The sequence below is a fragment of the Vidua chalybeata genome, chromosome Z, assembly GCF_026979565.1.
Source record: "Vidua chalybeata isolate OUT-0048 chromosome Z, bVidCha1 merged haplotype, whole genome shotgun sequence".
NCBI classification, from domain to species: Eukaryota; Metazoa; Chordata; class Aves; order Passeriformes; family Viduidae; genus Vidua; species Vidua chalybeata.
The window spans coordinates 35,411,976-35,439,147 of record NC_071570.1 but is presented as its reverse complement, the minus strand read 5'-3'; the positions used below and the strand labels follow the sequence as shown (position 1 = coordinate 35,439,147).

At 40.6% G+C, this 27,172-nt stretch overlaps 1 protein-coding gene across 2 annotated transcripts in view; it reads left to right on the top strand.

Annotated features, from left to right (window-relative positions):
- Positions 1-27,172, top strand: part of PARP8 (poly(ADP-ribose) polymerase family member 8) — a 118,288-nt gene that overhangs the window by 32,833 nt on the left and 58,283 nt on the right. For both annotated transcript variants that reach the window (XM_053931791.1, XM_053931790.1), the window contains exon 3: positions 24,781-24,818. In XM_053931791.1, coding sequence (XP_053787766.1) covers positions 24,781-24,818 — 38 coding nt within the window. The remainder of the gene's footprint in view (positions 1-24,780; positions 24,819-27,172) is intronic.

Below are 27,172 nucleotides of genomic sequence, written 5' to 3'. Positions count from 1 at the left end.
CCCTCTTACCATCTGATGAGTTTTCTGATCCACCTTGAAACAAGCTTCTTCTGCACCCCAGCCTTTCAAAAAGCCTTTGTTTTTCTGTCACCCCTTACAACTCACTAGAATTCCATTACAGTCACTGCAGAATGCTTTGCCATTGCTGGGAAAGACTCTAAGCCTGTGCTGCTGAGAAACCATGAGTCAGCTTGCTCAAGGGAAGGAGGAGGAGGCAAGGAAATCTCCTTTATGATTAATCTTCCCACACTTCCTGCTGTTTCTGTTTTGGGCACACTGGTTCAGCAGCTGTGGGCTGTTTTCTGCCTGGCTCTCACTGTGTGAAAATTGTTCCTTCCCTAAGAGGGATCACCTACTTGTCCTGATATGAGGTGACAGTATCCCACGCCTTTCCCCATCTAGAACAAAAGGGATAATCTTTCATCTCCACTCTAAGCAAAGCACAGTGTCATGGGGGAACTAGGGCAGGAGAAAGCCTTTGCTGAGCTCTGTAGAGTTTCAGAGTCCAGCAATGTTAGAGAGGTTTTCTGAGTCACTCTTTACTCTGAGAGGATGCTGTTTAGTCTAATCCTGTGGGATAAATATATTCTCATTTAATTCACAGGGGCTCACATCCTAACTTAACTAAGGCATGACTGGACTCACAATACTAACAGCAAAGAGTTTTTTGCAAATACCATACATTTGTTTGGGTTATTCAGTGAAAAGCCCCACTTCTGCCTCTTTGCTTGGAAGGTCATATTCTGAGGGTGAGCGCAACAGAGCTGAAATGGTTTTAATATAATATGATTCTGGATAAAAATTATGACAAAGAGGTAACAAAACAGCACAATTCACTTGCTGGAAACATCTTGCAAGTGCTTCAATTATATTTCATGCTCGAGTTGAGAGGTGCTACAATAGTGACAGGAGGAAAAAAATAGAATTGCTTCATTTCTTTTCTCCCACCCACAGACGTTTCTCAGTGTGGAAAATGAGTCATCAAGAAGAGGTATTTTTGCTTTTCAACAGACATTAGAGAAATGTTGATCTTCAGGCGAACTGTGTGTCAATTGATCTACTAGGCAAGAGATCTGATCCTACTTGCACAGATTTTATTTATTTTGGAACCACTGCAAAGTCACAGCAAGAAGCAACCAACACAAACTCCCCAGGAATTACAGTTCAGGTGTGGCTCCCACTGTGGCAGCTGTGTGACATGTGCCAAGTTTCTGGTGTATGAGTCTGCTTTGACAAAACTGGGGTAGATCCTCAGCAGAGACTGATGGTCCCAGGCCCCCGTGCAAGTGCTGCCCCAGCCCATTGGCAGTGGCATGATGGGTCTGTCAGGACAAGGCCTGGCCTGCTTGCCAGTTTGGCCTCAGCTCTGTCAGATATGGCCAGGGACATCTGTTATTTTTAGAGATGTAGACTGACATATTCCAGCTTTCAATAAGTTTTTTAGAAGTCTCCTGTCACAATGAAAAGTTAGCAGCAACTAAATCATGAGGTGGCCTCTTGGTTTGAGAATATAATCAGCTGGGATGTCTGGGCATGCTGCTGTTTGCCATCTGAGAATTTGAGTGTTTAAGCTGCTTTTAATTTCTATCTTATGTTGGAGTGTAAGGCTTCAATATAATGTGCAACAAACAGGGATTTTATCTGTCATTGTCAAAGCATTTTGCAGAAGGGGAAGAGGAAACTTGAGGCTCAGAGCCATGTGAAGGAGTTAATCAAATTGATCTGCAAAGCGCAGACCACATCCTCATTGTTTCCCACTAGACCACACTTTTATTCCTCTAAGCTCTTCAAAGGTGCTGGTGGCTCAGAGGAATGTAAAGCAACAAACCTGCAACCACAAACTAGGATTTCTCACACCCAAACTAGTATTTATCACCCAAAACATGTTTTTCTGGCAAGCCAGTGTTACTGTTGAATTAATGTTTTTCCCTTTTACTGCCTCGTACTTTTGTTAGTATTTACTATCACACATATGATGTTTGCACACATCTGGAGAGCTTTTATGTTGTTCTGTATCGGGTTTGCATGACCAGGTTTTGGTAGCAGGCAGACTAATAGGAGTGACTTCTGTGAGAAGCTGGCAGCAGAACAAGATTAATGTGCTGCTGTTCAAAGATGGGCCTATCAGAAAAGGTGTTAATGCCTCTGTGATATTTAAGAAGGGGGAAAAAAAAGTTACTTCACAGACGTAATTGCAGCCAGAGAAGAGAGGAGTAAGAAGATGTGAGAGGAACAACTCTGTAGACCAAGGTCAGTGGAGAAGGAGGGGCAGGAGGTGCTTCAGGTGCCAGAGCTGAGATTCCCCTGCAGCCCGTGATACAGACTGTGGTGAGGCAGCTGTGCCTCTGCAGCCTATGAAGGAATCCAGGTATTCATCCACCTGCGGCCTGTGAAAAAGACCTGCAGTGAAGCAAGTGGGTGCCTGGGAGAGGAGAAGGCTATGACCCCATGGGAAAACTCTGCAGGAGCAGAGTCCTGGCAGGGACCTGCAGACCCATGGAGAGAAGAGCCCACACTGGAGCAGGTTTCCTGGTAGGACTTGTGACCTGTGGGGGACCCACACTGGAGCAGCCTGTCCTTGAAGGACTGCACCCCATGCGAGAGAACTGATGCCCATGGGATGGAGTCATGTTAAAGAAGTTCATGGACAATTATGTCCCATGGGAGGGACCCATGCTGGACCAGGGGAAGGACTCCTATCCCTGTGCAGTGGCAGGAGCAATGTGTGATGAACTGATTGTAATTCCCATTTCCCCCTGCCACTGTGGAGGAGGAGGTAGATCCCTCCTCCTAGGAGGAGGAAGAGGTGGAAGGAAGGTGTTCTTAATTTTATTTTAATTATCCTGCTCTGATTTTGATAAGTAATAGAATTTACTTAATTTCCCCAATGTGAGTCTGTTTTGCCTATGGTGGTATTTGGTGAGTGATCTTTCTCTCTGTACTTATGTCGTGAATCTCTCGTTACATTTTCTCTCCCATCTGTACTTGTGGAGGGGAGAGATGGAGAGGCGTTGGTGGGCACCTGGCTTCCAGCCAGGACTAATTCACCATGATAACTGATTTTTGGAAGTTTGTGAGCTATGAGGATTACAGTTAGGATATCCTTAACCATGCTTTGGTGGCTATATAGTTCTTTTCTGGTTATCACATAAGGAGTTCACACTTATTTGTGCATCCAGCACAAAGACTGTGTCTGCCAGTACTTGCCAATTGTGGTAGCCTGCCAAAGGTAAGGCTGACACAGCTTGATGTCACTAAGTCCAGCTGGCAGTGAGGTTGGGCATGTATTCCCTATAGGCATGATACATGTCTAAATCTCTATATGATTGTCCCCCCATCCTGCTCATCAGCTAGGCTGGCTTGCTGCTCATGAGGGGCTTGCTGCTCATGCTTACCCAGTGCAGGGCAAGAAAACAACAGTTCTGGTGACACAGGGCCAGCCTCTTTTATTCCCTTGTCCCTCTGTTTTCACATGCTTATTGCTATTACGCTGTTGCTCTGTTTTGTTGTCTTCCAGAACACCTTTGCCCACCTTGGGTCCTTACCATTACAAGACTTCAGGAGTTCCCAAGTGCATTTCCCAGAAGCCTCGTAAAGTGTCCCCTGCCCTGCCAGTAACCTTGCAGTTTGGAAGATACTGCAGGAAACATCTCCCACTGACCCCTCATGTTGGGTGTCAACCCCCAGCCATGGAGCCAGTAACTCCCTGGCTCAGCTGTGGCTCCCCTGGGACTCCCTTGGTCAGACCAGGCTGTTGGCCTGCTTTCACTGACTGGTGTCACTGTAAATTGAGATGATCACTCAGCTTGCCAGCAGCCCGAGCCCATTTCCAATACGTCTGTTCAGAGCTTCCACACCCCCAGGGAGCTGCATGTTGCCACTGGTGGCTCCAGCTCTAGATCTTGTCATAGGTGTCCATGGTGTGTGAAAGCTTTGGAGATTTCCCTCAGCTGCCGAGTTGTACTGACTCATCAGGCTGTTTCCATCTGTCTAATAATAACTTTTACTTTCATTTTTTCCTAGGCAGAACTGAACTCCTTGAACCCTTGTGTCAGTGTATTTAAATTGTGATTTGAGAAATTTATAATTTCTTTTCCTCATTTTTTTAATGCTTTCTTCTTCTTTACCTTTTAATGGATCTTTTAATGGATCATAGAGCAGACAGCTGACTTGCATTTCTTGTCCTGGATTTTCACTTACTGAGACATGCCCTTGCCTGATCCTCTGTGAAGCTTTGTAACCACATGGAAGCAGTTTTTCCCTATTGAAATTAATGTCAGGGCTCCTATTGGGTTTAGGAAGAGCTCTATTTAGAAATGTAATTGCTAGGCATTCCCAGTTCATATTGCTCTCCATGTCTTTTCAGTCTCACATGTTCTTAGGGTTAAAGCATACCCACTCCTTGCCCCTCTGTTACAGAGGATGGCATGGTCAGTTCTTTCTTTAAGAAAGGAGGTTCATTTGTGTCTGTGGATTTTGAACAAGAGGTGCAACTTTTGCCTTAGAATTCTGTTTTCCTGAGGGCATAAGATGCACTGAGATCACTGAAGGGATTGCATGACCCTAAAGAGAAGAATGGACTCTTGTTAAATACTTTCTATGACTAGACCTCCAGTTGCCTGAATCAGCTGTACCATTTTTTTCATATTCAGATTTAGGTTTAGGCTGTAGTTTCTGCTTGCACAAATACTTTGATGGGAGCAAATACAGCTCAGTGGAAATACATTGTGAGAGTAGTTGTTGCCTATGTTTGCCTACTTTATTAGGCACATTTACATATTACTGCATTTTTGTTTCTCTTCTGATCTAATATAGTAAAAAGAGTTCATCAAATTAAATTAGCTTCATTTTATACTTACTCAGTAGTTGATGTAGTGTCTTGCAGGATCTGCTTTTTATTTTTAAAACAAATCAAACAAGTGAAATGTGGTTATTTCCCAGTAATTTCATTTCTTTCTAATTATGATTTTCAGAGGCAAGTGGTTTTGATATTAGAAAGATTATGCTGATGTTCATTAGGTTAGAATGACATGGTGAATTCACAGAAGGGGAAGAACAATAAATTGTTTGAGAGATTGAATTTGAATTACCGTAATCTCTCATTAAAGCCTGGGTTCATTAGTGAACTATATCTAACAAGAGCAATTTTCTTTCTCACATTTCAGTGTGATCTGTATGGCAAAGAATGTTTTCAAAAGAAATGGAAGAAACTCTATAAAGCAAAGGATTTGTTTTTCTTTAAAGTCACATAGCTAGCTCTGTATGATCTTTTTCTTTCAATTTTGCTTACCAGATTTCTGTAGCTTTGCTACATCTGTGAGCTCTGCATTGGCTTTGCTGTTGCTGTAGAGCTTTTGGCAATGTTGGGATGGTGGCTGTGGAAGTGTGCTCATATTCAGTAAAGTCTTGTATGATTGCATTGTCCCATTTACAAGCAGTATAGCTACACCTCTTCTCCCAGTGGAATTACTTCTTGTTCCCATTGTCTCTTATGCAATTTACAGACGAAATGTTAGTAAAATTTCAAGCTTTTGAAAAATCAAACTGGTTATTACACATCTGGTTCTCTTTGCAGACTAGCAAATGTGAGGAGAGTAAAATCCCCTACTCCTGAGAAGTAGTGGCAGTTGCATGATCAGCTGTCATGACCTGATGTTTAGTGGACGTTTGGTAAAAATGTATAGGGAGTGTTCCAAAGATAAAGCTCAGTCTTTATTTTATTGAAAATGCAGTCTCTTTCATGTGAGCGTTTTCACTGTTCTCAAAAATGGAAGTGTCAGGTTTTGCAGCGTGCAGAGGAGCAAAGCTCTGTTGTCTGTATTATGTGGATTTTTGTTGCATAACATACTCATGGTTAGATATACCTGGATAAAGTAGGCAGATGGTAGATGTAACATTCTGGTTGTACATCTGTTGACTTGAAAAACTGTAGCAAAAACTCAGTCAACCTACCTGTTGGGAAATAGGTACTAAATCACCAATTGGGATTGAAAGTATCTGCATTTGGCAGGAGACTGTCAATGTGAAAGACTGATAACCCTGTGGATAACAATAGTTTTGGTGTCATTGGAGAATGTGCTGTGAGGAAAGATGGTTTCTATCGTGTACTTGTGATAGAAGAGGTCTTTTGTTATCTATCACGGACTATCTGTGGAGCTTACATGATTTGGTGTCATTGCTGAGTATTTGTTTCCCACTTACAAAACAGAACCATCAAGGAAAATACCTCCAGTATCAAGCCTAATCAACAACACAGTGCTGTGAAGCTTACAACCAGACCACATTCCCACATGCCACCATGTGTACCCTACACTCCCCCCAGAGATGGCAGTCCCACCATCCCACAGGGCAGCCGTGTCTTTCCCATCAATGTTTTCCCGACACCTTTGGTAGTGTTTCCACAAGGGCAGAGGCCCAGAGAGAATGCAGCTGAGAACAAGAACAGGAGGCATGTCCTGTGGTGGTCTAGCAGCTACACAAGTTGGGAGGAAGGGAGGAAAGGTTTATTTCTATTCCCTTTGACTCGGAGTTTTGAATCTGAGTAACTTGGGGTGAAATAATCAGGGATTTGTGTGGTGGTGGTTGTAGTTTGGGTTTTTGGGGTTTCTTTGTAAAACTTGAAATTTATTTGTATTTACTACTAAATCCATTGTTATTGAATGTTGTTAAATAAGGCTTTTTGATCTGATTGAGTAATTTAGGCTAAATTTTGTTTGAATTTTCCTTTGAGCACTGAGGATCTTAACCTGCAAGGTGCTAAATAACCTTATGCTCCCACAGCCTTCTCAGTAGGAGCTGAGAACGCAACACTGCCTCGGGATGTGGCTGGATCTTCATGAGGCCAGGTCACACACAGTCTAGCATAATTTAAAAATAGGATGAAGGTTTTCGAATGTGTTTTAGTTAATACGTCATGGCCTCTCCTACAGTAATAGTTTCTGTGGCTTAATATATTACCGTAAGTATTTTGTTTAATAGTAAAATTTTGTAAGTTTTCCAGGCCTTCTGTTATTCATATCCTGTTGTGAAAGAAGGTGCTATTTTTCCTTTTAATTTTGCTGGCGCAAATAAGTCGTACTGCTTTACTGTTCCATTTCACTGAAGGCAATAGTTTCAAATGGTTATACCACTTCTTTTGGGCTTAATGATGCTATCAGATGATGGAAAGTGAGTGACCTTTCAAAATGGAGTGAACTATAATCACTCCGCAACTGAGTTCCTGGTTTTCTGTTCTGGAAGGAACAGCCTCCGCACTAACCTTCTAGCCCCCGAGGGGGCTGTGAGAGAGATGGGGGTGTTTATTGATCTGGTGCTCGTATGACTCACATCACCAGTACCTCTGTAATAAACAGTCCTGTAAGCAGGTGAGCAGTGTGACCCATGCATATCTGCTTGTAAGTTTTCCAGGGGAATTCTTTTGAGATGAAAATGTGGTGTACCCACCCACAGGTGCCAGTATATTTGACACTATATTAACAATACTTGTGCCAGTATTACCTGAAGGTTTTTTTGTGCAAATTTTCTTTCGTCAGGACCCCAAGCCTCAGATTTGAAAAACAGTCTTCATATGTGCTGATACCTATGTTATTTGCACTCTTCCTACTTGTAACTATTTTCATTTGGGTGTTTGTATGTTTTGTGTACCCTGACATGCCTGAGATGACACTGTATCTTCGTAAAACTGACCCAGATTTTAAGATGTAGATGTCTGAATCAGATTTTCCTAATCTCTATGTTTAGGTTCCTCTGTACAATGGCCTCAGTAAAAACAGGATGACAAGCACTTGCAGCTGCATTACTGTTTCCACTGATGCTTTCTGTGGAGTTGGGGCCACTGCTAGCTGAGCAGTCCTTCAAGTCACTGCAAGTGTATGTGGTGTCAGTGAGGCATCCATCTTCGGTGTTTGAGCCTTTCTTCTTTCATTCTGTTGGTTAATTGGTTTTGTTCTCTTCAAGCCATCTAATTTTTCTTTACATTAAGTCTTCGTAACTCTGTCTTTTTAAAGGCTCTGAGGAGATCTTCAGATTAAGAGCTCTGTTTTAGTGAAAGGTTTACTGGTCTTAATCCACATTAGTGGAAGGCTGACGTTTTCTGGCTGTGTTTGCTTTTATTCTCTAAATTTACTAGAAATGCTTAATAATAGAATGCCTGATTACAAAACTTACGTGGTTGTTTCTCATCTTCTGGATGCTTTCCATATTTTGGTGATAATTTTGGTGGGTGAACATGCTAAATAGTGCAGTCAGAGCAAAGAGTAAGGAAGAGATGAAGGGAGTACATCATGTTTGAAAATTTTTAATTGCAAATTTGCTCATGAAGAAAGATAAATATTCACTTTTTTTCCTGGGAGTTTTGCCTATGAAGCTTCATGGGACCAGGATTTCATTGTGTGTTTTAAAACGCATGTACCAATTTTGAGTACCTTAGCATAAGTCCTGTTTGGCCATTTTCTCAAAGGTACTTAAATTCTGGCCTCATAAAAGGTGCTTAGGTAGCCAGATCCCTTTTAAGATACCTAAATTTCTACTGAAATCTGCAACAGAATAGAAATTTTTGTACCTTACTGAGTACATTGCATTGTCTATAATGGTGGATATTTCAAGGGAATATGAAGTTTAGTTTTCTAACTGCCTTTTCTGCACAATTATTGTTGACCAATTATTTTTAAAATCTGGACTCTAAGTCCTTTTTTTCAAAACTGCTGATAGTTCCTGCTCCTTTCTCTTGGAGATGTACACATGAAAGGTAAATCAATGACTATAAGGCTTTGTAGTTACAGATCACTTTTTGAGAAAGTGTTCATTTTTTCTTGCTGGGAGGCATATAACAGGACACAGCTGGGAATAGAATTATCTCTGCCTTTGCAAGAATACAGGGACTTCTTAAACCAGTGCTTCATCTGACATGTAATTAGTTTTTTGAGAAGGCAGGGATCTAATTAAGACTGGTAGAGTTTTTTTTTTTTTATTTTATCTTTACAAATTAAAATGTATTTAAATTCTTAACTACATGTTGGGGTAGGGTACCAGTGTTATCAGTTGTTTTTTGTTCTATACTTCGCTTAGCATTTTCTGTAGGAACGTCTGCCAGGCAATATTCAAATATGGTGTGTTTGGGTATAGTATAAAATTTATATTCGATGAACAGTCACGCATCTTGATGATTCTTTGGCTCAAGAACAGCCCATATATTTAAATTTGTTCTTTTTTAGATGAGCTGCTACTAAATGTAGCTAAATAAAAAAAAAAAAAAAAAGTTCAGCATGCTTCCTATTGCTTTCTGTCAGGAAGAAGAAACAGATTGTGTGATATTCAGGATTAGCGAAAATTTGTGAGAAGTTGGAAGAACTGTTTCAGATCCTCACCAATGCTGCTCCTTCAAATGTATAAAAAGCTCTTGAACTGAAATTCCCTGCTGCTGTTATTCTGCACCCTATTGAAATATACTACTGGGTTATGCTTTGAATTTTTTCCCTGAGTCACATTGAGAGTTGTCAATGTCATATTCAACCTACAACTTTGCTCTCTGAGCTACTAGTGAGAAAGGGAGGTAACGTTTTGCTCATTAACATTTTACTCATGGAAATTAGCAATAGGAAACACAGTTGTTAGTAACCTTGCCAATGCAAAGTTTTTTTCCATTAATTTTACTTAAACTCCTTCTCCATCCTGGCTTTAAATGATTATGTGATTAGCCCTCTACCCATTCCCTGGAAGACTAACTCAAAGTTTAATGGTGTTCTTAATTTCTGATACTCAGTCAAGTTATACCTTTTCCTCTAATTTCACACTGGATATGGCTTGCCATTTTTCCCTGGGCCATTGTGTAAGAGTTACACCCATCTTCATGCTGGCAGTCTGCAGAACATGTTCATCACATTTCCCACTATGCTTGTGTCATGGTTGGACACTGGCGCAATGCCAGCGTCCCCATGAAAATGCACCTTCCCTAAATAAATGCTGTGAGATGTTATCAGGAACAGAGCAGAGCAGGCCCAAGCTTAATAACAAAGGAAAAAAAAACTTTATTAAACTACTACTAATACAGAAAACACATAAACTAAATCTAGGATGAAGACCTTTTAAAACACCCCTCCTCCTCCCAGTTTCCAAAAACACTCAGTCATGAAACATCACCCGGGATTCCTGATCAAATTACCACCATTTAGGTAATCCATACTCAAACTATCAAGGGGGAGAGAAGTCTCTCTTGCACCACAGACCCCCCAGGAAACACAGCTGCCACCCTGTGTTTCCCTGTCACACATGGCAACCGCCCGGAAAAAAATCTGCCAGTGTGACACTCTCTATTCCATGTCACAGTGCTCTCACCACTGTGCATGGACAGACTGCTCATAGGGCTCCTTTAAGGATGCTTTGCCACAGACCTAAAGATATAACAGTTCAGTTTCTCATCCTGGGACTACAGTCCCCCCCATTTTCCCCTGGGGCCGAGGGGTCCAAAAACAGGACTCATCTTCTTCCTGAAGACAGAGGGTATCACCATTCCCTCTTCAGCTTTCTTCGTTTCTTGCCATTCTTGTGCTGTTTGAAGCTGAAGCAGGTCTCCTTGGGTCACCACTGCATCCCCCTAAAATGCTGTCTCTATTGCAGGAGATTTTGGTTCAGTCCATGGCTAACAAGTGAAGTCCAGCCAAAAGCTACTTCATCATCTCCTCCCACCTAAATATTTCTTCTTCTAACATCTCAGGTCCCGGACTATCTCTCTTCCACTACAAATCAAGGAGGGGTAATACTTTTAAAAAGCCCTCATGTCCTGGAAAGGGTTAAACGTTCAGACTCCCTGGACGGCTGATATCTCAGTCCGGTGTTGCGTCTCCCACGCTGGACATCCCCCCCCCTTTCTCCTTCTCCTCTGCCGGCAAATTTCCAGGTGCCGCCAGGCTCTCTGTCTCTTTCCCTCTTTGGGGGGAGGGGGGGGGGGGCAAAGGCATCTCCACTTCTCTCCACCCTTCCGTCCACAGGAGCTGGCTCGGTTCCAGACCCTCAGCCCCTCGGCCTACCTGGACAAGGCCGCGTGGCTTCCCCTCCCCCACCCAGCCTAAGGCTGGGCAGGGGGGGAGTCTGCACTCTCTGACGACCGGAACCAAAAGAGACAGTTCTCCTGGGAGTTCTTGCTTTTAACCCCCTGTGTTCTCAGAGGCGTGTCCATACTTTCAGTGGTCACTCCAGGTGCCAATATCCAAACCTGACCACTGATTGGTTTGACCTAACTTCCTGGAAAAATTCACTTCCATGTCAAACCACGACAGCTTGCTAATTGATTTGCCATACTCTTTACACCTGCCTGTCTGGACCCACATAACTATTTTTGATCACTGGCCATTCTTCCAGATTTCTGATTGTTTCTTGATGATTGCTGTATTCCCCTCATTTTACTGACATCTTTCTAATTTTAAGGACACCAGGACTGAATATTGTGTTAGAAGTGTATCTGTGCCCTCAGACTGAAACTCTCATACCTGAAAAGAAAGGAATAATAAAAAAATTGCTTTCTTGTCATCTTATACAGAATTGTCATTTTATTTGCTGTTTGTGTGTATGTGCTCTTCCATGACCATGGTGTAGTGGCAGAGATGGGTATCCCAGTGAGGCTTCAAGTGTGAGGAATTACCTACTCTGCTTTTCATGTTGAACCTTTCATCCCTGTAGTTCTTGGGTCTTTTGGGCAGAGGAGACAAGCCCCACTGGCACTGCCCCAGCCATGTTGAACGTCCTCATGTGTCTCTAACCAAAGAAAACATAACAGTTTTGACCATGTTAGTGTAATGGGACAGGAGGATGAGCCAACCCTTCAGGTTTGCAAGCAGTCCTGGCATCTGTGTGCAGGAACAGCAGCTGTTGCCTTAGATTTAAATGTGTGCAGGATATGGGTCAGTGCTGTACCACAATCTAGTAATTTTCAGAGATGCTGGACTTCACCTTAATGATTAGAAGATGGGACTCTGTGTACCTGTAAGCAATAGATAAATAACTGGCTGTAGGTATGCCAGTGGTCCTGAATTATGTGAATGGATTATATTGGCATAAATGAACTGCTGTGGAAAATTCCACAGGTAGCATGTATTAAAAATCTTGCTCTGTGGGATTTTGTCATGTTGAATGTGTGCACTTTTGGTTTAGAATAGTTTTAGAAGCAATAGTTTGACATTCAAGTAATATATTTGGAAGTTATATATTTAATTTGTACTAATGATAATGGAACCTGAAAGTATGGAAAATAGAATAATTTTAGTTTATAGATACAGTATTTCAGCTGTACCAAGAAGTATTCAGGGGGGACTTTAGGGGGAGGGAGAAAAGCTTCAGTTCTGTGAGATATATCAAAGAATGGATGAGAAAGAGTACTTAAATTTGTTACTTTTCCCCTGCACAGCAGTGCCTATTGCACACCTCATTAGATAAATGAGTAAAATACCAACAAATTAATGAATGTTAGAGTGTTCAAAGAACAATGCCTAAGACTTTCCTCCTTTTCTGAGCACTGCATGCAAAGGGAAGAAGTCCTTCTACTTGTTAGGGATATAATGAAGTTAAACAGTGAATATCTCCAGGGATTTATATAGGCTTAATTTTTGGTTTTCCTTACTGCTAAGATGCTGAAATTACAAAATTATCAGGTAAAATTTCTTATGTCAAGCTTCTCTCTTCTTGGATAGCTGTAACTGTTCAGTTTGTAGTTTATCTTGTGTCTCGGCTTTGTGTTTGTGGTTCTTTTTGTGTCCTTTTATTTTAGTTTTGAAAAATTACAACACAAAGTATTTGTACAGGGGCTGGACAAGGTGTTACTCTTCAACTGATCTGAATTGAAAATCTGATTACTTGAATTAGAACCATAGGAGGCTCAAAACAGCCTTCTAGTAGGAACAATGTGGATTAAACCCTCATGGCTTTAAAATAACTCTTAAATGGCTTCAAAAAGAGCATATCACAGTATCTTCTAACAGCAGTGCTCCAAAATTAAAAGGTGGAAGCAGAAAAGAGGAAAATCTTTCTTCTCTAAAACTACCCACAAAAAAAACCACCCACAAATCCATGAACAGCAGCAAAAAAAAAAAAAAAAAAAAAAAAAAAACAAAAAAAAAAAAAAAAAACAAAAAAAAAAAAAAACAAAACCCAAACTGAACCCCCCCCAAAAACCCAAATTAAACCAAAATCAACCTCTAGAAAGCACATGGTGGAAGAAAATGGACCCCGTCATGTAAATAAGGTGGCCAAAGGCACATGATACTATGTACTGCTCTGGCTGCTGATGAGCTGGGCCAAGAGTTTACTGTTCTGAGGTTTTTTTAATGCTCTGTTCCTGGGAAAGACTGAAATTGGATGAAGAGCTCATGGGGAGTATGCAGGGAGAATTCAAACCCACAGGATCAGCAGAGAGAACAGACCAGAAATATAAAATGTATCCATGTTGAGAGGAAGGAGCTGCACCTGGTCAAACAGGGCAACTTGACAAACAGGAGGCTTTAGTAGTTTTCAGTGAAATGGTCAGATTCTGGTGCAGTCTGATTGTGGGGAACCTGGTTTTGTACATGTAGACATACTTGAATGTAACTCTTTCCAGAGTGACACACAGCACATATATTTCTTCCCCCCTCCCAAGTGTTCCTGATTTGCTAATTTTACTTTCGGAAGTGCCCTCATGTTTGCTAAAGTAATGATCAATCCTGTAGACTTTGATGTAGTTACTAAAAGCTTTTGTGCATTTTTCATTGGAAACTTTGCTAAAGGGAAATGTTTGAGATGCAGTTTTCTGTCTCCCCTTTATTTGAATGACATGCTAAATCCAGCAAGGCTTTATAAGTAACATTCCCCTTTTGATTCAGGTGCAATTCAGGTCCATGAGAGGACCAGTAGTTCAATTATTCTTAGTGACAAATGCAAACTATAATAATTTTGACTCAGTGCCTCTGTACCCCCAGATAATGTCAAGAAACTAAGGCAGTGCCATTTTTGATGCACTGACACTGCTCATCTCTGTTTGGAGTAGTTCTGATCTGTCCTTAATAGATGTGCCTGTGACTTTTCATATGTCACCACACATGCACATTCTCCATCATCCAGAGAAAAGATTACTCAGAATCACTTGTTATTCTTTTCTGTATAATTGCAGGTGCATCATGGGAAGATGCGATGTATGGTGAAAGGGGCTTGTGCACAAATTTCAATTCTTTATAGGCATCTGTCTGTATCTAGCAGCAAAAAAATAGCTGTGACTAATGCTGGGTCATCAGTTGTCAGATCACAAGGAATGCAGAAACTCATTGAACTAAGGTGTTTCAGGAGATCTAAAGTGGCCTGAATATCTGTAAAAAAAAATTTGCTGAGATGCAGACATGTACATTCAAAACATTTTAAAGGGTACTTCAAAAGGTGTTTAGAAATCCATGAATCACAGAATCACAAAATCACAGAATCACAGAATAATGAGGTTGGAAGAGACCTCTAAGATCATCTAGTCCAACCTATGCTTTAACACCTCGACTAGACTATAGCACCAAGTGCCATGTCCAGTCTTTTTTTAAACACATCCAGAGATGGTGGCTCCACCACCTCCCTGGGAAGACAATTCCAGTACTTTATTATTCTTTCAGTGAAAAATTTCTTCCTAATATCCAACCTATACCTTCCCTGATGTAGCTTGAGACTGTGTCCCCTTGTTCTGTCAGTGGCTGCCCGATGGAAGAGACTAATCCCCACCTGTCTACAGCCTCCCTTCAGGAAGTTGTAGAGAGCAATAAGGTCACCTCTGAGCCTCCTCTTCTCCAGGCTAAACAACCCCAACTCCTTCAAACGTTCCTCATAGGGCTTGTGTTCCCTCATCAGCCTCGTTGCCCTCCTCTGGACACGCTCAAATGTCTCAATGTCCTTCCTAAACTGAGGGGCCAGAACTGGACACAGCACTCAAGATGTGGTCTTACCAGCGCTGAGTACAGGGGAAGAATGACCTCCCTACTCCTGCTGGTCACACAGTTCCTAACGCAGGCCAGGATGCCATTGGCCTTCTTGGCCACCAAGGCACACTGCTGGCTCATATTCAACCGGCTGTTGACCAGCACCCCCAGGTCCCTTTCTGCCTGAACACTGTCCAGCCACACTGTCCCCAGCCTGTAACACTGTAGGGGATTTTTGTGGCCAAAATGTAGAACTCGGCACTTAGACTTATTAAACTTCATGCTGTTGGACTCTGCCCATCCATCCAACCGATCTAAGTCTCTCTGCAGAGCCCTCCTCCCTTCCAATAGATCAACACAAGCTCCCAGCTTAGTGTCATCTGCAAATTTACTAATGAAGGACTCAATGCCTCATCCATGTTGTCTATAAAAATATTAAATAGAACTGGTCCCAGTACAGACCCCTGAGGGACACCCCTGGTGACTGGCCCCAGCTGGATACAGCACCGTTCACCATCACTCTCTGGGCCCGGCCATCCAGCCAGTTCTGAACCCAGCAAAGAGTGCTCCTGTCCAAGCCATGGGCTGCCAGCTTTTCCAGGAGTATGCTGTGGGAGACAGTGTCAAAGGCCTTGCTGAAGTTCAAATAGACAACATCCACAGTCTTTCCTGCATCCACCAGGGGGGTCACCTGGTCATAGAAGGAGACCAGGTTGGTCAGACATGACCTACCCTTTGTAAACCCATGTTGACTGGGTCTGATACCCTGGCCATCTTGTAAGTGCTGTGTGATAGCACTCAGTATGAACTGTTCCATTCTCTTACCTGGTACTGAGGTCAGGCTAACTGGCCTCTAATTACCAGGATCCTCCTTCCTACCTTTTTTGTAAACGGGTGTCACATTGGCCAGTTTCCAATCATCTGGAACCTCACCAGCGAGCCATGACTCCTGATAAATGATGGAGAGCGGCTTCGCAAGCTCATCTGCCAGCTCCCTCATCACCCTGGGGTGGATCCCATCTGGTCCCATTGATTTATAAATATCCAAGTGTCCCAGCAGTTCTCTGACTGCCTCCTCTTGGATAACAAGAGGACCATTCTGATCCCTGGCACCACCTACCAACCCCTGAGGACAGTTGTCTTGAGGACAAGCTGTCTTACCAATAAAGACTGAGGCAAAGAAGGCATTAAACATTTCTGCCTTTTCCTCATCTTTAGTTACTAGGTTGCCTGCCTCATCCAATAGGGAACCGAGGTTGGTTATACCCTTCCTTTTACCATTTATATATTTGTAAAAACTTTTTTTATTATTTTTAACAGAAATTTTAACAGAAATTGCCAAGTTAAGTTCAAACTGAGCTTTGGCCTCCTGATTTTTTTTCTAGCAGCTCCCTTAAATACTTCCTGAGAAATCAGTCCCTCCTTAAAAAGATGATACATCTTTTTCTTTTATTTCTAAGTTCCTTCAAAACCTCATTGCTCATCCAGACTGGATGTTTGCCTCGTCAACTTGTCTTTCGGCACACAGGGACAGTCTGTTCTTGTGCCCTCAAGACTTCTGCTTCGAAGCACAACCATCTCTCCTGGACTCCTTTGTTTTCAAGGGCTGTTTCCCAAGGAACTCTCTGAATAAGTCTGCCCTCCAGAAGTCCAATGTAGAAATCTTATTGATATTGCTTTAATAAAGAATCTAGAAAATGGTATGGATGTGAAATAGTTGGCAGTCCAGTTGTGTATCAAGATGCAAATATTAAGGGGAAAAAAAAAGGAAAAAAGTGCTCAAAAAGATTTGCACCCTTTGGAATACATACTGAAATTTTTAGCAAAGCAAGGAAGTACTTGTTTCTAGAAAATAACAGAAGTGTGGTAGGGGACCAGAAGTCTTTTATTTTCTCTGCAACTTGCCTGTAGTCTTCTTTGACATGGACTAAAGTCTCCCTTGGACTTCAGTGGGATTTAGTTCAAGTTCTAAATTCTGTAAAAGAAAATAAAACAATCTTTAATATTGTGATACTATTCTTGCTGTGCTTGACTGACAGTCACTTTTTCCATAGCGGTAAAAATATATGCATGAAAACCCAAGCCCAACTCCTTTTAATTTTTGCCTTATTTGTGGTTTCTGATGCTTTCTCACAGAATATTATAAAGTTGTTTTTCGCTAATCATTAGTCTATTGAATGACATCAGTTTTTGAAATCACTGTTTTCAAAAATGGTGGAAGTCCTCTGGTTTGGTAGTTATTTCCCCATGTGAAAGACCAAAAGCCTGTATAATTATTTATATTTTAAAAGTCCTTATGCAAATTTTTCTTTCCAGAAGTATGTTATGAGATAGGCTCTCTTGTATATTTCTAACTGTCATGACTCTAACACTGTTTGTCTGTCAGTGTGTTTGGAGATACATGTCACTTTGTGTTTAGTGTTTTACGCAACTAAAATATTTTTACTTAGTTCTGTTTATGGTTTTGTCACATTACTGAGATTGTATTGTAATGGTATCGTGAGTGAAAGGAGTGCAGCTTATACTGATTTGTACTGCTTAATAGTATTCATGGATTCACTAAGTTTTTTTTACTGTTTCCCTCAACTTTAGCAAGGCTTTGGTCACTGTCTCTCACAATACCCTCATGTCAAGCTCAGAAGTGTGGACTGGATGAGAGAGCAGCGAGGCTGATTGAGAAGTGGCTGAACAGCTGATCCCAGAGGGTTGTAATCAGTGGCACAGGGTCTTGTCACTAGTGCTCTACTCCAGGGGTCAGTACAAGGTCCAGTATTGTTTAACTTTTGAGTAATGGCTTGGAGGAAGGACAGATGCCTCGTCAGTAGATTCGCTGATGACACAAAGCTGGGAGGAGTGGCCAATACCCCAGAGAGCTCTGCAGCCCTTCAGAGGGACCTTGGCAGGCTGGAGAGATGGGCAGAGAAAAACAATCTGAATTCAATGGAGACAAATGTAGGGTCCTGCACCTGGGGGAAGAATAACCCCAGGCGTCAGCACAGGCTCAGGGCTGACTTGCTGGTCAGCCTGGTCTCCAGCAGAGAAGGACCTGTGCGTCCTGGTGTCCATGAGCCAGCAGTGTGTCCTTGTAGCCAAGAATGACAATGGTAACCTAGGGTGCATTAGAAAGAACACTGTTAGCAGCTCAGGGAGGTGATTCTGCCCTTCTACTGAGCCCTGGTGAGTACATGTGGAGAACTGTGCTTTCCAGGACAAGAGAGACGTGGAACTCCTGGAGCAGGTCAGTGGAAGATGACAAAGATGATCAGGGGACTGGAGCATTTCTCGTATGAGGACAGGCTGAGGAAGCTGAGCCTGTTCAGCCTTAAGAAGAGACAACTGAGAGAGGACCTCATCAATGTCTGTCAGTGTCTGCAGGGAGGGGCCAGAGCAGGGACCGGGCTCTGCTCGGTGGTGCCAAGCAACAGGACAAGAGGCAATGGGCAGGAACTGATGCACAGGAAGTTCCACCTGAACATAGGGAAGATCTTCTTTTCTGTGCAGGTGAGCAGGCATTGGAACAGGTTGCTCAGAGAGGCTGTGTAGTCTCCTATAAAGGAAATATTCAAGGACTATTTGGACACAATGCCATGTACTTTGGGGTGATCCTGCTTGGCCAGGGAGGTTGGACCAGATGACCCACTGTGGACCCCTCTAATCTGACCCATGCTACGATTCTGTGATATGTAACAGAATAATAGCATAGCTGAGGTTTGAAAAGGCCTCTAAGATCATCAAGCTCAACTCTTAACATATTACCACCATGTTCACCACTAAAATATATTCCCAAGTGCCACACCCATGCACCTTTTGAATACTTCCAGGGATGATGATTCCACCACTTGCCTGGGAAGTCTGTTCCAATGCCTAATCACCCTTTTAGTGAAGAAGCAGAACAAAATTTGTGCTATATAATTTTAAATGTACATTTAAAAATATATTCTAAAAATGTCAGGTTTTTTTTTTGCAGAAGACAAAAGTGAATACCAGCAAGAGTTGTTTACAAAATCTGCTAGGTAAGAAAATGCAGAATGCTGCCATGGTTCTGTGTATGTTTCTGAATATGAGGTTCAGTGGACCACTTCCTCAGCTGATGTGTGCTAAGTGGGATACAATCTTTCAAAAGCTCCAGAGTGGAAATCAAGATTATTTTTTGGTTTTTTAAGAGCTCCACTAAGTGTAATGAAGTGTTTCTCAGCACAGCAGTCATATATACCAAGTGATGGAGTATCTTGCTAATTTACTTTTTCATAATCTATTGAAAAACCTAACATTTATCATTCACTCATACTTGTGGCAGTTGAACACCAAATAAAGAGTTTTTATTAAGTTTCTTTGTCATAGCTGTACATAACACAGTAGTATCTTTTGCTTATTTATTTTGTTGTCCTTAAAGTTATTTTGTTTGTTCTGTTTTCAACATAAAATGAAATGGTTGTGACTTTATAAGGCTTGTCTTTTGGTAGTGTCCATTAAACAGGAGATCCCTTTTTGCCATAGAAAATTGCTGCTTCTGGCTTCTAAGTCTCTTCTGCTTTTATTTGCATGCATGTAATCTACATACAAATTGGAAGAAAGACTTGATACTGGAGTCTTTTGCAGTGTGTTTAAATATTAGTTTTGAATTGTACTTCTCTTCACATAGTCTAATTCACCTGAGGTCATTTACAAAAAGAAAAAAAATTGTTGGGCTTTTTTTCTGATAACTAATCCAGTTTTTTGTGTAAATACTGTACCTAGTTTTTCACCTGGTCAATACCTAAATGCCTTCATCTTCTACCTATTCTCAAGGCACTTCTTCAAGGGTCATCTATTTCAGAAATGCAATCTGAAAGTTTTGTTTGGGTGCAATCCCACTGTATGTCTTCTGAAAATCATAATTTCTACCCTGTCTTTGTGATGTGATTTATTGTCAGGTTATAAGGTTTCAAAGTGTATCTCAGAATAGAGAGTGTTGAGAGTAGCTTGTGTTTATGGTGAAAAGCTTTTTGGAACTAATTTTGTTTTGTTTGAGGAAGAAGGCTGGTCAGAAGTAAAGCAATATGAATGATCTGGTTTCAGGATTAAATGTTGGTCTTATTGAAGTAGAAAAGGAGACTAAAGACTGTGGCAGTAATAGGAATCCACTGAAGAATTTGTAAGCATTTTCAAAGATAAGAAAACAAAAACTTGAAGATGGAAGTATTTACTGTATAATTATTGAACATTCATGAAATGTTGATCTGCTGTGGCATTTGTATGCAGATATATTGAAAATGTATGAATGTTGTGAGTTTATAGCTAGCAAATGGTGAAAGAATACAATTCCAGCTGCATCTTTTCAGCTGGATCTTATTCCTTTCTACTGTTTCAAGTAGAAAAGAGTAAAAGCATTATGTCTAGATCATGTTGTACTTTCAGAAATATTATGTAGATCATTAAAGAGGTCCTTTGGCCCAGAGTTGTTACCAGCATACTTTTTCTTTTTTTTTTTTTTATATCAAAGTTTCAGTAATATTTTTTTCATCTCACCAACTTGTTCAAAAGCTGACCCAGGCATATAATCAATACCTCAGTAACATTTCATATTTCAAGTTTATCCATAGCTTGCTTTGCTGAGCTTTAGTGTCCTTCTTAAGGTATAAGATGTAGTGCTGATTGCATTAAATAATTGATGAGCTAGATCTGAGATTTTGGCATATCGTAAACAAAATCTCTTATGAATTCTGTAGCTTCAGATGTATTATGGTTAAGTCCTATTTACTCTTTCTTTTGTATTTTGTTATAGATTGACATTACCATCAGATTCCACATGACAAAAAAAAAATCTTGTTTTCTTTCTTCATCAAGTTTGCAAGAAACATCATTAGGACATAGAGCTCTGGCTCTAATAGAGATGACTAAAACTAGAATAGAAATTAGATCACAATTTCCACACTTAATAAGGCAGTAAGTCAGTTGTTGCCATGGGACAGAGCTGGTTGAATTGTCATAACTATTCCAAAGCAATAAATCTTAGACTTGCACCAGATGCTTCACACTGTTTCTACTGTGCAAAAAAGCTGGAAGTTCAGCTTAAAGGATTTCTTTCTTAGAGAGAAACAATGAATGGCATTGAGCTGAGATAACCTGAAACTGATGGGAAGCTACATCCCAGATACAGCATTACTGTTGTGGCTTTAGGATGTATATCTGATTCTGGGATTTGTATCAAGATGGGTAAAACTGCAGTTCAAGGCTTGGGAAGCAATCTTACAGATGGATAAAGGGAGGTGAAGCTGGTTGGTTTCCTTTTTATGAATGTGCTTTGCGCAGTAACTTTTGCTTTGCTCTCTTTTTCTGTTTTCATGAGTATTTTTCTTTGCCCTGGTGATGCAGTTTTGGGGTAACATTTTGCCTGCTAGTATAATCAGTTAAGACTTTCCACTCCTTTTTAACTAGCTTTGAGAAATTGTAGTAGTGTCAGATGAAGATGAATCTGCTTATTTTGTATTCAGTTGGGAAAGATTAATTTATAAAATAGCAATTACATGGTGCATACCCATCTGGTTGATGAATTAGTTCTCCAATGGAGATGAACTCTTGCATAATAATTTTTCTGTAGAAGGAATAGATATGGTTAAAACACATTGGAAAATTCTTGCAGTGAGACCCCTGTGAGTAAAATTGTTACTAAGCCAAGGCTGTCAATGTTAATATTATTTCAAGAAATAAGAAGTTTACATTAAAAAATGTGAAACGCAGCAGTTCCCACTAATTTCTTATTTAATACTTTACTATTTGTTAAACAACAAAAAATTTACTAGGCCATTTTGAGTATGAAGCTTGTTCTAAGCTTAAGGTTTGAGAAACATAGGTATTGCAGAATGCCTTCTGCAGAGGGTCTGAGTAAAACAGAAACAGTACCATCATGGAGACTTTGTTTACACCCAAGAGTTTAACTGTTCCTGTAGCTAAAGCAATATAACTGAACGAGCAATGGTGAACGTGTTTATGGGAACAGGAATAAATTATACTGCTGTAAGCTATATTTAGTAACTGCAATAAGGGTGTACTGAGGAACTGCATTGCCAGAAGGAAAAATCATTTCCCTCACTGGTATAATCATGTTGTACTTCTATGTGAGGGCCAGGCCTAAATTAATTCCAGTTGCATTTCTGAGTTCTTAAATGAGAAAGCTGCTTCAAAAAACGCTTTCTTTGGCTTTGGGAGGATTTGACACTGAGAGGTGCTGAACATCTGCATCTTCACTGAAGTTTGTGCTGTTTAAGGTGCTGTAAGTCATCACGGTATTGTGTTTGTGGCTTGGCTCTAAATCTTGTTAAAGTCAGTGGGAAAATGCTTGGGTGGCTGGAGGACAGAAACCCTTGGGAGACCTTTGTTTGCCTGGTATATATTGTTCTCTGACAAATCAGGTGTGCAGGCAGTAGGAAGCAGTTTATCCTCAGAGCAGAAAAATGTGCCAAAGGGTGACCGTATGTGACTATCACAGAGGTGAGCTGAGATAAAAATTCAAGTTTTGTTTTGTTCAGTAGTTTTATTTCCACTTTTTGCTTCCATGGTCCACACATAAGTAACACGAGTTGACAAGCTGAAGCAAAGCACTACCACCTCTTTCTGGGGGAGGTGGAGTTGATTTATTCTCCCTGTTGCTGGATTCACTGGGCTTTGGATCAGATCCCGAGTTTGAACAGTCAGGTTTGAGACTATTTCTAACTTGCATTTTCATTAACCTTTTAATTTATTCCACCTCACAAGACAAACAGTATGTTGTTTGGTTACTAGTTTCCATTTGGCAGCACCACAGCTGCTGCTGGCAGAGCTAACCACATGATGAAGAAAAAGGAACAGAAAACTCAGTTCTGTCAGGTTTCTGCACATGTGCACATTGACTAAGCAGAAGTTAACTTTGAAATCAAATCCAGCTTGAAAGTTAGGTTAGGTTGCTGAGGTCTTTACCCAGCTGAATTTTGAGTATCTGCACTCATTAAGTTGGGAAACCTTTCAGCTCCTGTTCTTGTTCTCAACATTAGAACAAACACATACCCAGAAATTCTGGAGGCAGCAAAGAAGTGTGCAAGCAGCCAGTCTAAAAGAGTAAGGCTCTTTCAGTACCTCTTTCAGTAGTAGAAGGAAGAAGTCATGGTTACAAATATTTCTAGAAGATGTGGTTTGGTAAGAACAGGCACGCAGTTAAGTTCTCGGGAATTTTTGGGGGTATTTTTTTTTTCTTCTTCTTTGGGGGTATTTTTTTTGCATCACAGCAAAATTCTCTATAAATGACTGCACTGAGATATAACACTTCCTTATTTGGGAATATTTCCTTATTTAAAATAGTGATATTTGATATCATCATCTGACATGATGACAGATGAATCAGATTTAAATAACCCAATCCTTAGGGAAAATACTCTAAGATGAGGGGATACAGATGCTGCCTATTCAAAATGCCTAAAACATAATTAAAACAAAAAAGTCATAAAATGTTGAATTTGTACAGTGATGGGATTTTAATCAGCAGTTGTGTGGCAAAATCCATGGTCAGCTATAATAAATGCTTCTTCTGCTTCAATTTATGAGAACATTTGCGGCTGTTGAAGAAACAGGCATCTTTGTGTCTCAGTCAAAAAATACATAAAATATTCTAGAATAGATGGTATGCAAGAACAGGTGACAGAGCTGTGTGTTAATTGATCGACTTGCAGAACCAAGTGTGAGGGACCTACTTTTTCATATTGATTGCCTCTTACAGTCACTGGATTGTGAAACTGGAACTCATTTAACGGAAACCCTTGAGAGGGAAACAGTAAAAATCATACCTGGCTTCAGTTTCTTGTCTATATGGAAGCTATATTAACGTCATTTAGAAAGATTGTATGAACCAATTTTCAACAATTTTTCAGCAAATGTAATACATGCCAAATTTCTTATGAGGACTGTACTATCCTGCTTTGGCTTAACTCACTGCAGACCTGAGCCCACACCATATATTATTTAAACGTGTAAGTTGACACAATATATAGGATTTAGAATTGGAGAGAATATTAATTATACAACAGAAACCTTTCCGTTTGCTTTATAGTTGAATGCTTTTAATGCAAAAATTAAGATGTACACTAAATTTAAAACCAGAAGGACTTGGTGGATAGTCAGATAACTGAGCAAACCATCATGCCTATTTGTCCTGCTCTCAGCAGTGAGTTTAATGAAGGTCTCACTGGAAGGTAGGGAAAGCAGATGTGAACTGAGTTGCAGAATCAGGATGGTGCTTTTGAGTGACTGTTTTCTGATGAAACAGATTCAGGGAATCCACATAGTGAAGCTGCTCTTCAGTGTGACTGTGGCTCTCTCAAATTTTAATTTGAACATAGTTTGACAAAAAGGTACAGATATTATGTAAAATACAAAGTTTTGATGGAAGGAAGGAGCTGAAAACATCCCAGAGCCTTTGCTGAACCAAACAGAAATGTACAATGAGAAAGACCTCCTGCTGAGTCTTGAGTCAAATACAGAAACCAGATAGAGGAAAAACTGGGCTTTACTGGTTCTCTAGTTCTGATGTTCAAAGAGTGACCTTTTTTAAATCAGAAGTACACATATTGTGAAATGTTACTCTAAAGGGAATATAATGCAGCCTTGATATTCCTTTTAAGAACACTGAAATGAGGATATGCCAATTTACCAAAATAAGCTTTCAAAATGGGCATGACGCCTTTTATTTTCAGCTAAGCACTTCAAAAGCCATCAAAATAGATGTTACCTTCTGTTCTGGAAACTGTCAGGAAGCTATAAATAAGCATAAAATAATACAGGAGCAGGAAAAAGTGTTGTGCCAGCAGTTAATGTTGTTGTTTCTAATTTTGTTGTTTTTTTTTCTTCTTTTTTACAGTGTGTCCTATTCAGTGCATGTCTCTGAGGATTACCCAGGTACAGTGCAACATTCTTGCCTGTAACACATGTATACATGTTACCACAATTTGCTATATTCAAATGAGAATATCTGAAAGGGTGTTGATGTCTTCCAGGTACATCTTGTACTAATAATTTTCCATTAGTTAAGATTATTTTCACAGTCACTTCTCCTTTTCAGGCATCATTTATCAGCTGGGTCAGGGTGAGAACACTGGTTCACGAGTTTAGGTAGACTGTAGCTTGGGGTGCTGGAGCCAACAGGGATAGGAGTGAGGAAGTTCCCAGCTTCTCTTTCGCATGGTAGATAAAGCTTGATCTGTCAGGAGCCTGAGCAGGCTGGCGCAGGGCCAACGGAGCACTTGTGCTAGAGACCTTAATGAGGCTGCTGATGCTTTCCAGGTTAAGCCTGCAGACTCTGCGGTGGTGCCTCTCGGGGTCAGCCGGAGCCAAGCACTTGTGTGCAGCTCTTTGGTAGTGCTGGCTCCCAGAGGGGGCTCCCAGCTGCTCAGCCCAGCCTGCCTTTAGTACTTTGAGATGGGTTGGCAAAGGTATTTCCGTAACCACATGGCCAGTCTTGACAAGGCATGTTATTCATAGGAAACAGAAACAGGTGAGAACAAAAGTGAGTTTTCAGGGAGCCTGTTTCCTCAATTTCCTTCACAAAGACACTGCACAGATACTTCAGGCAGCACAGGCTATCAGAAGCAGAAGTAGGAAGTGGGGATGACAGGTGCTGTGCAAATAAAGGTTTATGGTAGAATGTTGGACTGTACCACATTGTGCACCTGTGATTATTTAACAGTATAAGAATGATATGAAACCCTCTGCCGTTTTTTGATCTTTCTCTGTAGTTTTTCTGGATTTTTTTTCAAAGAAGTATTATTTCTTTTAGAAGCTCTAAAGAAGTGTGACTTTGATCTTCTTCACTGATAGCAGCAGATTCTGTGTCATCAAAACATTACTGTTTGAAGCACATAGAGAAAAAAAATCAACAGTGGTGCCAAAAAAAAATGAATTCTGTGAAAGAATGCTAACAGCCTCTATTAGATTTATTTTTTTAACCAGTAAAAATTGTGGAGGAGAATGATATTAGTGTATTCAACATTTAGAAATGGGACAAACAGATTCATAAAATGCACAGTCATCCCAGTGATAAATGGACTTACAGATTACTGCACTAAGCTGACAATGAACAGAGGCACAAACAGTTGAAAAAAATCTTCACCGTGTGTTATTAACGGTTTCTTCCATTAAATATTACAAAATTTGACCTCTGGGAACTTCTAAGTAAATGGTAAGCTGAAGCACTGAACCAGCAGCAGTTACTCACACAGGACATGACAGCTCATTTCCTGGCCAACTCTTCTGTCTGTTAGACCTCAAAATTTCCTTGTGGGTGTTATTTGCAGCATGTCCTGATAGTCTACAAGCCTGAGTGACTTTAGTGTCCCTGAAACCTAATGAATATTCTGTGCCATCATGCCCTATATTTTAAAGGCAGATAGCAATTGAACATTTCACACTGTAGTTAGCTTGGAGCAGAGAGTAAACCAGTACATGTTTATTGATTAAAATACAGCCCTTCAGGGCTTTAGAAAAGCTGATTTCATTCACATCTCCAGCTTCTGCAGGATATATATGTGCTTTATGATGAAGAGATGTTCAGTGTGTTCCGAACAATAAGGACTTTTTGCCATTTTGCAGCTTTGATCATAAAACACTCATTTTGACTCAGCAAGCCTGATTTTTTTGTCACCTGTTTTTGTCCTAAATTTCTAAACTAAAGTTATTACTGACACAGTTGGCTATGTCTCCCTTCTCTAACATGTATCTTAAGGAAGATTTCAGGGACATGTCAATGTGTGATGGTGTCAAGTCTGGGAAGCTCTATGCTGATGTCCTCAGCTGGAAGGTGTTCTTCAAGTATTGTTGCAAGTTGATAGAGTTCAGAGCAGCACGTGGTCTCAAATTAAATTTCTCACAGGATAAACCTTTACAGATTAAGGTTTAAGTCCATTAGTGCACAGCTATAGCAAACTTGTATCCTGTGTAGATTAAGACTGTAATACAGAGTGGATCAGATTTGTAAATCCAAGACAAGGCTGTCAGAGTTGATCATTAGATAAATTGCTAATGTGTGCAATTAATATATGAAAATAGGAGAGATTAGGCCATGATACAAGTGATGTAATTCAGCTAAAATGCTACCACCAAAAGTAAATTTTGGATACTAAAAGAAGAGCCTTGTGTAGTATACATACTCCCACAGTCTGTTTTGCTGTAATGTATGCAGCATCACCACTTTGGTACTGATAACAGTGTGTAGCTGTTGCTGAATTACTTCTTGAAGCATCAAATACAAGCAGCTG